Source organism: Salvelinus namaycush, chromosome 16 (genome assembly GCF_016432855.1).
Source record: "Salvelinus namaycush isolate Seneca chromosome 16, SaNama_1.0, whole genome shotgun sequence".
Lineage (NCBI taxonomy): Eukaryota > Metazoa > Chordata > Actinopteri > Salmoniformes > Salmonidae > Salvelinus > Salvelinus namaycush.
The window spans coordinates 5,665,087-5,678,581 of NC_052322.1; the positions used below are offsets into that span (position 1 = coordinate 5,665,087).

The 13,495-nt window shown below is 41.5% G+C and overlaps 1 protein-coding gene across 1 annotated transcript in view; it reads right to left on the minus strand.

Moving 5' to 3' along the window:
* The window catches only part of LOC120060862 (cadherin-related family member 1-like), a 95,228-nt gene that overhangs the window by 61,268 nt on the left and 20,465 nt on the right, over positions 1-13,495 (minus strand). Inside the window, exons 7-9 of the mRNA XM_039010273.1 lie at positions 12,011-12,130; positions 9,341-9,484; positions 349-427 (exon numbers count right to left, since the gene is read on the minus strand). Of these exons, the coding sequence (XP_038866201.1) occupies positions 349-427; positions 9,341-9,484; positions 12,011-12,130 (343 nt within the window). The remainder of the gene's footprint in view (positions 1-348; positions 428-9,340; positions 9,485-12,010; positions 12,131-13,495) is intronic.

The window sequence follows — 13,495 nt, forward strand, 5'->3', positions numbered from 1 at the left end:
ATGTTGAACAGCATGAAGTTACTATTCAAAAAGGAGGAACTGCAAGGAGGAACTGATTGATGCATATTTGAAGTGCACTCGGAAACAGTCTCATTTCATTCTTTGGGAGCTGACGTAGCTCCTCTTAACACACTGACAGCAGATCACGATGTCATGCGTTTACATCTTAGAAGCAGACCATTGAATGCCTTCATCACGAGGGGTATGTGAAGGACTTCAGACATACAACAGGCTTTTTGGTACGTTATATCAAATAAAATGAGCACATATCATGGTAAATCAATGTAAATAAACAATGTACACAGAGATACTCCATAGAAAGCCTACTGGAGAACTGTTGACACTTACCATTCTCGAGGGAATAATGGATTGGTTTGGGCATTCCTAGGTCTCCATCTTTGGCGAAAACTGTGAATATTTCCGAACCCTGAGGACAGAAGTGTTATTAGAATAGTCTGAGCTATGAAACAAATCTATGTAATTACCAGTAAAACAGGATTGGTAATCAGCTTTGAAGCCTTAGAGGCATTCAGGATAAATACAGCTGGAGTTTTTCTCTCCAATAGCTACATGGACGGTAACATTTTGCTCGTTGGACTATAATGAAGATGTATATGTAAGAAATAGAGAAAAATATTATATATTAATACTATAAAATATACTTTTTTTGTTCAGTCTACATGTTACCAGTTGTGCAATATATACCATGCTCCCCCAAAATCTATTTTCTATCGTCCATATTATGAGGCGTTGAATGAATATAATCTTAGTTTATGAATTCCCATCAACATCAAAAACAGAAATATAGTTGACATGCTAGTTCAATAGTTGAATGTTTTTGCTGAATGTAACACATGCAACATCACTCAGTGTTTACAATTACACTTGTCGTTTAGGCTGTTTCGTGCTGATAATAAGGAGATTCATTAGACAAAGACCGTAGCATAAAGTTGCAAAATGTTTTGTCATGTAAACCTGTTACTCCAAACAGAAAACATTTTACAGCAAAAACTAGAGTTTATTTTGGACAAATGCAGGTAGGTCCCTGTTTCATCCCGTTTGCTTCTGTTTGCTTCCGTTTGGTTCGTAGTGAATATACCCCTGGAGCAGTTCACCGCAAAAACACAGCATGGGGCTACTAAGAGACTGCAGAGAGAGATGCCACTGGTTACAAACGGGTTGAAACAGCATTTCCATGTCATTTCAACAACAATAAAAAACACAATACATTTCCAACCGATGTCATTTAAATCAACATGGAAACTGTTTGGATTTGAAAGAATACATCAACATAAAGGAATTTCTGGACTTTTTCAATGTGCAATAAGTAGAAATCACTCCCCCACTCGCTTCATAAATTCATCTGATCTGTTTTCTAATCTTTTAGATTGCTGCTGCCTGACACCATGATGAATCACACGGAGAGGATCTTTGCTATCAAGCTATCAATGTGCATAATATCTAACAAGCGAGACAAGGGTTGTGAAAAAATATGAACCGCCGATGGGCATTCTGACTGACTGATAGCAAACTAGGCTGCCCGCTGCATGTTGAGGACACACACACACACACCCCTCGCACTACTCCTAATCTGCAGCTTTTTGCAGTGACTGTGAGAATGTGCAGGAAGGTATTTTGCCAACATCTACTTACGCATATTAAAACACGAGTATCACGAGTATCACCCAATCCGACTGTCAACTGTCAATTTATGGGTACGATTACGAATATGAGTATTGCCATGGCGGCATACCCCTACTTTTTACTCTTGAGTTCCAAATATCTATCTGAATAGGTCTATCGGACAATTTTCTTGGGCCACTATAACTATAACTATTTTGCCGATTGGATTGGTCCCCTCTACCACACGGAACCCCACTAATCTACCGACGGAAACGCACGAGGTGGCTAAAAACAGACCTCCATCCTCTGCCAGCTTGCTACCCATGGCCCGGCTAGCTGTCTGAATCGGCGTGACCCCAACCAACCTCACTACTCACTGGACCCTTATGATCACTCGGCTAAGCATGCCTCTCCTTAAAACTTCTTATGGCTGCAAGCCCTAAGTCGGGATCAATATGACAACAGCCAGTCCAAGTGCAGGGCGCCAAATTCAAAAACCATAAATCTCATAATTAAAATTCCTCAAACATACATGTGTCTTATATCATTTTAAAGGTAATCTTGTTGTTAATCCCACCAAACTGTCCGATTTCAAATAGGCTTTTCAGCGAAAGCACTACAAACGATTATGTTAGGTCACCACAAAACTAAAAATAATCATAGCATTTTTCCCAGCTAATGATAGCATCACAAAAACCAGAATAGAGATAAAATGATTCACTAACCTTCGATTATTTTCATCAGATGACACTCATAGGACTTCATGTTACACCATACATGCGTTTTTTGTTTGATTCAATTCATATTTATATAAAAAAAATCTGAGTTTACATTGAGGCTACAAGAATCACTAAATGCAAAAACATCAAGTGACTTTGCATAGCCCGTCATTTCAACATGAATACTCATCATAAATATAGATGATAATACAAGTTATACACATTGAGTTATAGATATACCTCTCCATAATGCAACCGCAATGTCAGATTTTAAAAAAAACTTTAAGGAAAAATAACTGCACGCTATAATCTGAGACGGCGCTCAAATTAGCATATCACAGCTGCAAAGATAGCGTCACTATAAACAACAAAATATATTATAAATATTTCATTACCTTTGTTGGTTTCGATCAGAAGGCTTAGCAGAAACTCCAGGTCCACAATAAATGTTTGGTTTGTTCGAAAAAATCCGTTATTTATGTCCAATTGTTAGCGCGTTTGGTAAACATATCCAAACGCTAATTCTGGTCAGCTTCATATCGGACAAAAACTTCAAAATGTGATATTACCGGTCGAAGAAACATTTCAAACTAAGTACTGAATCAATCATTAGGATGTTTTTAACATATAGCTTCAATAAAGTTCCAACCGGAGTATTCCTTCTTGTCTGCGTGAGCCATGGAACGCAAGTGACTTGCATGAAGAAAATGCATGATCAGGAAATGGGTGCTTGATGGACACCTGACTGATTCTGCTCTCATTCTCTCCAACAACACCATAGAAGTCTCATTGGAATTTCTATTGATTGCTGACATCTAGTGGAACCCCTAGGCAGTGCAACCCCTGCCATACGTCATTTGGAATTCTTTTGGGACTCTGTTGAATACAGACAATCTCAGATTTCTGACTTCCGGTTTGATTTCAACTCAGGATTTTGCCTGCCAATATGAGTTCTGTTAATCTCAGAGAAATAATTCAAACAGTTTTAGAAACTTTGGAATGTTTTCTATCCAATATTAATAATAATATGCAAATATTAGGAACTATGACTAAGGAGCAGGTCGTTTGAAATGGGCACCTTTCATCCAAGCTACTCAATACTGCCCCTGCAGCCATAAGAAGTTTTAATGTCAATATGCCTTGTCCATTACTGTTCTGGTTAGTGTTTATTGGCTTATTTCACTGTAGAGCCTCTAGCCCTGCTCATAATACCTTATCCAACCTTTCAGTTCCACCACCCACACATGCGATGACATCACCTGGTTTCAATTATGTTTCTAGAGACAATATCTCTCTCATCATCACTCAATGTCTAGGTTTACCTCCACTGTATTCACATTCTACCATACCTTTGTCTGTACATTATACCTTGAAGCTATTTTATCGCCCCCAGAAACCTGCTCCTTTTACTCTCTGTTCCGGACGTCCTAGACGACCAATTCTCATAGCTTTTAGCCGTACCCTTATCCTACTCCTCCTCGGTTCCTCTGGTGATGTAGAGGTGAATCCAGGCCCTGCAGTGCCTAGCTCCACTCCTATACCCCAGGCGCTCTCTTTTGATGACTTCTGTAACCGTAATAGCCTTGGTTTCATGCATGTTAACATTAGAAGCCTCCTCCCTAAGTTTGTTTTATTCACTGCTTTAGCACACTCCGCCAACCCGGATGTCCTAGCCGTGTCTGAATCCTGGCTTAGGAAGACCACCAAAAACTCTGAAATCTCCATCCCTAACTACAACATTTTCAGACAAGATAGCCTGCAGAGTTCTGTCCTACTATTCAGGTCTGTACCCAAACAATTTGAAATTCTACTTTTAAAAATCCACCTCTCTAAAAACAAGTCTCTCACCGTTCCCGCCTGCTATAGACCACCCTCTGCCCCCAGCTTTGCTCTGGACACCATATGTGAACTGATTGCCCCCCATCTATCTTCAGAGCTCGTGCTGCTAGGTGACCTAAACTGTGACATGCTCAACTTCTTTGGGGTAGGAGGCAGTATTTTCACGTCCGGATGAAAAGCATGCCCAGAGTAAACGGCCTGCTACAAAGCCATAAAAGCTAGAATAGGCATATTATTAGTAGATTTGGATAGAAACACTCTGATGTTTCTAAAACTGTTTGAATGATGTCTGTGAGTATAACAGGACTCATATGGCAGGCAAAAACCTGAGAAAAATCCAACCAGGAAGTGGGAAATCTGAGGTTTGTAGTTTTTCAACTCTTCGCTTGTCCAAGATACAGTGGAAATGGGGTCATGTTGCACTTCCTAAGGCTTCCACTAGATGTCAACAGTCTTTAGAACCTTGTATGATGCTTCTACTGTGAAGCTGGGGGCGAATGAGAGGGGGTTGAGTAAGGTCTGCCATGAGCTGACCGTGCGCTGACCATGTGCGTTCATGTGAGAGTTAGCTTGAGTTCCATCGCATTTCTGAAGACAAAGGAATTCTCCGGTTGGAATATTATTGAAGATTTATGTTAAAAACATCCTAAAGATTGATTCTATACTTCGTTTGACATGTTTCTACGGACTGTAATATGACTTTTCATCTGAACTTTTGCCTTGACTTGCCCGCGCGTCGTGAGTTTAGATTGTGTACTGAACGCGCGAACAACAAGGAGGAATTTGGACATAAATGATGGACATTATCGAACAAAACAAACATTTATTGTGGAACTGGGATTCCTGGGAGTGCATTCTGATGAAGATCATCAAAGGTAAGTCTGTAAGTTATAGTCACAGACATCATTCAAACAGTTTTAGAAACTGCAGAGTTTTTTCTATCCAAATCTATTAATAATATGCATATCCTAGCATCTGGGCCTGAGTAGCATGCCGTTCACTCTGGGCACGCTTTTCATCCGGATGTGAAAATACTGCCCCCTACCCCAAAGAAGGTAATCACCACTTCATTATGTCATGATTCTTATTTGATTCAGCCATGCATCCTTGCCTGTCCAACATTTCCTAATCTCCCACCTCTTCTAATGCAACTATCCCCGATGCTTCTCCATCTTTTTCCCCTACCCCGCTACAAAGTTTCTCCCTGCAGGCAGTCACTGAGTCCAAGGTGCTAAACCATCTGGGTCAGATGGTTTAGATCCTTTCTTCTTTAAGGTTACTGCCCCTATCATCGCCAAGCCTATCTCCGACCTTTTTAACCTGTCTCTCCTTTCTGGGGAGGTTCCCATTGCTTGGAAGGTAGCCACAGTTCGTCCTTTATTTAAAGGGGGAAATCAAGCTGATCCTGACAGTTATTGGCCTATTTCTATTTTGCCCTGTTTATCAAAAGTGTTGGATAATCAACTGATTGGCTTTTTGTCAATAATCAACTGACTGCCTTTCTTAATGCCTATAGTATTTGCTCTGATATGCAATCTGGTTTCTGCTCAGGTTATGGATTTGTCACTGCAACCTTAAACTCGGTAGATCATTTTCCATCAATGGATGTCGATTATAACTTGTTTGACTGCTATGATTAAGCAATAAGGCCCGAGGAGGTGTGGTAGGACACAGCCCTTAGCCATGTTATATTGGCCATATACCACAAACCCATGAGGTGCCTTATTGCTATTATGAACCGGTTACCAACATAATTAGAAAAGTAAAACGTTTTTGGGGAAATACCCTTCGTACACGGTCTGATATACAGTTGAAGTCAGAAGTTTTCAACCACTCCGCAAATTTGTTAACAAACAATGGTTTTGGCAAGTCGGTTAAGACATCTACTTTGTGGATGACACAAGTAATTTTTCCAAAAACTGTTTACAGACAGATTATTTCAATTATAATTCACTGTATCGCAATTCCAGTGGGTCAGAAGTTTACATATACTAAGTTGACTCTGCCTTTAAACAGCTTGGAATATTCCAGAAAATGATGTCATGGCTTTAGAAGCTTCTGATAGGCAAATTGACATAATTTGAGTCAATTGGAGATGTACCTGTGGATGTATTTCAAGGCCTACCTTCAAACTCAGTGCCTCTTTGCTTGACATCATGGGAAAATCAAAAGAAATCAGCCAAGACCTCAGAAAAAAAATTGTAGACCTCCACATATCTGGTTCATCCTTGGGAGTAATTTACAAATGCCTGAAGGTACCACGTTCATCTGTACGAACAATAGTACGCAAGTATAAACACCATGGGACCACGCAGTCATCATACCGCTCAGGAAGGAAACGCGTTCTGTCTCCTAGAGATGAACGTACTTTGGTGGAAAAAGTGCAAATCAATCCCATATCAACAGAAGGGACCTTGTGAAGAAGCTGGAGGAAACATGTACAAAAGTATCTATATCCACAGCAAAACAAGTCCTATATCAACATAACCTGAAAGGCTGCTCAGCAAGGAAGAAGCCACTGCTCCAAAACCGCCATAAAAAAGACACACTACGGTTTGCAACTGCACATGGGGACAGAGCGCGTACTTTTTGGATAAATTTCCTCTGGTCTGATGAAACAAAAAAATAACTGTTTGTCCCCAGTCCACCTGGCCGTGCTGCTGATCCAGTTTCAACTGTTCTGCCTGCGGCTATGGGACCCTGACCTCTTCACCGGACGTGCTACCTGTCCCAAACCTGCTGTTTTCAACTCTCTAGAGACAGCAGGAGTGTTAGAGATACTCTGAATGATCGGCTATGAAAAGCCAACGGACATTTACTTCTGAGATGCTGACCTGTTGCACCCTCAACAACCACTGTGATTATTATTATTTGACCCTGCTGGTCATCTATGAACATTTGAACATCTTGGCCATGTTCTGTTATAATCTCCAGCCAGCACAGCCAGAAGAGGAGTGGCCACCCCTCATAGCCTGGTTCCTCTCTAGGTTTCTTCCTAGGTTCTGGCCTTTCTAGGGAGTTATTCCTAGCCACCGTGCTTCTACACCTGCATTGCTTGCTGTTTGGGGTTTTAGGCTGGGTTTCTGTACACAGAGGAACTTAAAACTTTCCACCTTCTCCACTGCTGTCCCGTCAATGTGGATAGGGGGGGTTCTCCCTTTGCTGTTTCCTGAAGTCCACGATCATCTCTTTTGTTTTGCTGACATTGAGTGAGAGGTTATTTTCCTGACACCACACTCCGAGGGCCCTCACCTCCTCCCTGTAGGATGTCTCGTCGTTGTTGGTATTCAAGCTTACCACTGTTGTGTCATCTGCAAACTTGATGATTGACTTTGAGGCATGCATTGTCACGCAGTCATGAGTGAACAGGGAGTAAAGGAGGTGGCTGAGAACGAACCCTTGCGGGGCCCCAGTGTTGAGGATCAGCGGAGTGGAGATGTTGTTTCCTATGCTCACCACCTGAGGGCGGCCCGTCAGGAAGTCCAGGACCCAGTTGCACAGGGTGGGGTCAAGACCCAGAGTCTCAAGCTTAATGATGATTTTGAAGGGTACTATGATGTCGAATGCTGAGCTGTAGTCAATGAACTGCATTCTTACATAGGTATTCCTCTTGTCCAGATGGAATAGGGCAATGTGCAGTGTGATGGCAATTGCATTGTCTGTGGCCCTATTGGGGCAGTAAACACATTGAAGTGGGTCTATGGTGACAGGTAGGGTGTAGGTGATATGATCCTTGGCTAGTCTCTCAAAGCACTTCACACAAAAGTGAGTGCTACGGGGCGATAGCCATTTAGTTCAGTTACCTTAGCTTTCTTGGGAACAGGAAAAATGGTGGCCATCTTGGAGCATGTGGGGACAGCAGACTGGGATAGGGATTCATTGAATATGTCCGTAAACACACAGCCAGATGGTCTTCGCATGCTCTGAGGACGCGGTTAGGGATGCCATCTTGGCCTTCAGCCTTGCAAGGGTTAACACGTTTAAATGTTTTACTCTCGTCATCCACAGAGAAGGAGAGCCCACAGTCTTTGGTAGCGAGCCACGTCGGTGGCACTGTATTATCCTCAAAACGGGCAAAGACGTTGTTTAATTTGTCAGGAAGCAAGACGTCGATGTCCGCGACGGGGCTGGTTTACTTTTTGTAATCCGTGACTGTTTGTAGACCCTGCCACAAATGTCTCATGTTTGAGCCGTTGAATTGCGACTCCACTTTGTCTCTATACTGACACTTTGCTTGTTTGATTGACTTACGGATGGAATAACTACACTGTTCGTATTCGGCCATATTTCCAGTCGCCTTGCCATGATTAAAATGTGGTGGGACGAGTTTTCAGTTTTGCGTGAATGCGGCCATCAATCCACAGTTTCTGGTTAGGTCAACATATACGTCAATGTTATTATCTGAGACTACCTGGAACATATCCCAGTCCACGTGATTGAAGCAATCTTGAAGCGTGGAATCCAATTGATCAGACCAGCATTGGATAGACCTAAGCACAGAGCTTCCTGGTTTAGTTTTTGCCTATAGGAGGGAAGCAACAAGATGGAGTCATGGTCAGATTTGCCAAAATGAGGGCGAGGGAGGGCCTTGTATGCATCGCGGGAGTTAGAGTAGTAATGGTCGAGCGTGTTACTCGCTCGTTTACAGCAATCGATATGCTGATAGAATTTAGGTAGCCTTGTTCTCAAATGAGCTTTGTTAAAATACGCAGCTACAATAAATGCAGCCTCAGGATATATGGTTTCCAGTTTGCATAAAGTCCAGTGAAGTTTCTTGATGGCCGTCTTGTTATCCGCTTGCCGGGTGATATACACGGTTGTGACGATAACCGAGGAGTGTTCTCTTAGGAGATAATACGGTCGGCATTTGATTGTGAGGAATTCTAGGTCAGGTGAACAAAAGGACTTGAGTTCTTGTATGTTATTACAATTACACCATGAGTCGTTCATCATGAAACATACACCCCCACCCTTCTTCTTCCCGGAGAGATGTTTATTCCTGTCGGCGGGATGCACTAAAAATCCCGAAATTAGCCTAAATTAGCCTAAATCTAATGACATGGTTACATTTTTGTTGAAATGTTATACAATTGTACAGTGTTCTTGTGTGTGTGTCATGTTAGTGTGATATCTTGAGAGTTGTGCATGTTTGTACTTACTGGTATGGACACTTCATAAACGTATCCGAAATATGGTGTCCCGACAAAGCTAGGGGGTGTGTCCTGGGTGTCAATCACATTGATTGTCAAGGTGGCAGAGGATGACATCACCTGTTCTTTCCCGTTGTAATTCCCACCACCATCCTGTTACAGAATCAAATATCCCATATTATACAGCCTTATTTTGTGCAATTTAATTTAAAAGATCATGTCTTCATTTAGATAAAATATATCCTTCAAGAAGGATTTGGCACAAGATAACAGCACAATCAACAGTAGAGATAACAAGGTGGATCATACTGCTGCTGGAAGTGTGTGCCCGACAATGTTTCGTAATTCGCGGCGCGGCCAGTCCATCCATATTTACGTTGGGGGAAATGTCGATGGAAAACATTGTTGAATTCAAACATTCTGCTGAAAGGTCCATGACAGTTTGCTATTGTTTTCTCTTTCCAGATACATTATAAATTACTGCTAAAGATTCTGCCAACACAGTAAATAGACCGTGGCTTACATAAAATATTTCACAGTATGTGTAGGGTACAGTAATTCTGTGCGATAGGAGCGCGACATCATTGCCTATTTAATCTCTGAGCGTATACCAGGACAGGACAAATAAATCTATTAATCTATTGATTAACTAAATATTGAACAACAATTTGTCTTTTGCATGCCGTGGCCTGATGGCAATAGTTCCAAATGATACAGTAAATGAAGGGCGTTACTGTCATACAGGATATTTATAACGGGAAACATGCGTATGTATGGCTTGCGGCAAGTTTATGAATCTCGATATGTTTGTACGCCAACTTTTCAGAAATGGCGCAGGGCAGAAATGTAGTAGTGTGAAATTTGCGCAATGGTTATAAATCAGGCCCCAGGACACTAGCATGCCTGTATCCTAGTGTCATGACTGGCCTGTGTGGATCAGGTTACAGTAGATCACAGTTCTACAGAGATATCTCTCCCTCCCGCAGAGGGGGAGAGGTATAGAGGGATTGATGGGGGAGTGGTTTATGACACCTCACGCCCTTCGTAAATTCTAAGGCAGCAGACGAATAATTTTTCCTTTAGTGTTGGGGATTGGAATGTCTGTGTGTGCCTTAGGGAGAGGCTACCTCAGAACTGTAACATGCAATAAATGGACTTTGGGACATTATATTTCATCAGCCAAAATGGTGGTAACAATGATAGATGGAATATGAAAATGAATGTTGATTTTGTGATGTCATTCAAAGTTAAATGAAGATGTTATAACGGAAACATTGTAACTATAGTTTTCATAATATGTGCATGACGTTGTGTAGAAAATATCCATATCAAAGAGAATGTTTTTGTGACGATGAGGCTGTGATTTTAGTTGTCTAATAAGAACATAGTATATTGTAATACCTTGCCTCGTAACTAGCTATGCCGCAGAGAACCCAGAGAGCAAGTCATAAAGACGGAAACACCCCTTTCTTCCCTGGTGTATAAAACATGTGAGTTAAGAATTTACATATCAGACTAAGTTGACCACGCACTACAGACGAGTAGTCGTGACACCAAAACGCAACATGAAGTTGAAGAGGACAACGGAATCTCTTAACAATCAACCCTAAGGTTGATTACTGTATCGACGAAGGTCATTTCAAGCAGGACCACCCGGTTATTCTTCTCAAGCCACCGGTTGTCTACATGGCCCTCCTACCCATGCTGGGAGCATCGACACGGGTGATTAGCCTCCTCAGAAGCCCACTCACAGAACGAGTGCAAGGAAACAGACAACTAAGAGAAAGAACATTGTGACATCGTGTGGACAATCAGAGACTTACACCTGAAGGCGTATGCCAAACCAGGGCGTCAGCCAGGGCGTCAGCCAAACCTATCCCACTAAGCGGAACTCGGCCCACAAAAAGATACCCAACAAGGACCTTCAATACGTAAATACATGCATTGCACTTTTTACCCATAAGAGTGGCAGTTTGTTTGGGGCAAGGGCTAAAACTAAGTTTACAAATATATCCAAGTGTTGAATTTCTCGCTTGCTCTTTCTCTCGCTTTCTTTAAATCTCCATCTTGTGTAACACGTGTCATATTGTGTTGGTCCGCTAGGGACCTGTTGCCATTGTACTAAGTTCTAACCAATAACCTAGACCGTTTGTGTATGTGTATCTAATTTGATCATTTAGCCTGTTAGTATATAAATAATCAACTCAATTTGTGTGGTTCGGAATGATTAGTGAGACCTGGGTTTGTGCAGATTATGCGACGTTCTGAATGAGACTGATGAGGAAATTAATTCATTAGTGACTGCTATGAAATCGATATATTCTGATATAATTTGGGAAACGATAACTCAACTTTTCCCGTGGTGTCCCAGGTTTCTGAGTTAATGGTTATATGATGAATTTAACCATGAAATTATAAACATAGTTAATTATTTAATAAATAGCATGTCATCACATTAACGACAACAAACGACACGATACTAGATTTATCCACAGTGACATTATTTTTGTTGAGTGATGTGCTATTTATTTTTCATTAACTTCATGTATATCTTGTATATCATGAGGATTCAGTACCCCATTCCTTATTATAAGGTGATAAAGAGTGAGCATGGTGTTTGCCAATGCATGATATACTGTAGGGTTATCAGTGTTATCAGTGGTAGGCAACGACCATTACCTTGGCCACCACTGTGATGAAGTGTGTTGTCGACCTCTCATAGTCCAGCGTCTCCCCGGGCTTGATCCTCAGCACACCACTGTGTCGGTCTATGGCAAATTTACTGGATTGACCATTAGTCTGTCATGGCAGAAAGAAAGGCATCATATTAAAAGCTTAAATACACACCGATGAGGTCAAACAGCAAAGAGCCTTTCAATCCTTAAGCCTCTCCATCCTGAAACCCCACCATCACCACTCACTAAGGTAAACGTGAGCAGGCATATCATGCCAGTAATCAGATAAATACATAACTACCCCTTTAAGGACCATGGGAATTTGGACATAGAGTGAATACAAAATATGCATATCTATGTTTGGATATAAAGAGGCCATATGCCCTGAATAGGGGCAGGCAGGTAAAAGGCTGGTGTGTCCAGATGTGCTTTGCATCAGTGTCCAGCTATGCTCTGCTCCTAATAGCACGTCTCCACACAAAGTGCACACCAACATTCCCCGCCATCTCTGGCCAAAGCCACCAATACCTCACACAACTTGATTTAATTGAATTAATGTGATTTAATCCCCGGCTGATGAGCCCAATAACTACATACTCGTGTGTGCATACAGACAAGTGCATGTGCGTGTAAACACACACACACACACACACACACACACGACTGTTTTGCTAGCAGAGACTAGAATATGTTCCAGAAGCAATGGATTTCAGGCAACATCCGCACTGAGCTAAAGGCTAGAGCTGCCATTCAAGGAGTGGGACAATAATCCGGACGCTTATAAGAAATCCCGCTAAAGTAGAAGAAAAATTGAAATTTTTCAGTCAGTAAGTATTCAATCCCTTTTTTATGGCAAACCTAAATAAGTAAAAATGTGCTTAACAAGTCACATAATAAGTTGCATGGATTCCCTCTGTGTGCAATAATAGTGTTGAACATGCTTTTTTTATGACTAGCCCTTCTCTGTACCCCACACATACAATTATCTGTAAGGTCCATCAGTTGAGCAGTGAATTTCAAACACAGATTCAACCACAAAGACCTTCATTGCCTCGCAAAGAAGGGCACCTGTTGGTAGACTGGTTAAACTAAAAAAGCAGACATTGAATATCTCTTTGAGCATGGTGAAGTTATTAATTACACTTTAGATGGTGTATCAATACACCCAGTCACAACAAATATAAAGGTGTCTTTCCTAACTCAGTTGATGGAGAGGAAGGACTCTGCTCAGGGATTTCACCACGAGGCCAATGGTGACTTTAAAAAGGTGATAGAGTTTAATGGCTGTGATACGAGAACACAGAGGATGGATCAACAACATTGTAGTTACTCCACAACACTAACCTAAACGACAGAATGAAAAGAAAGAAGCCTGTTAAGAATACAAATATTCCAAAACATGCATCCTGTTTCCAACAAGGCACTAAATTACTATTCATACTTTTTTAGTCCTGAATACAAAGTGATACAGTACCTTCAGAAAGTTTTC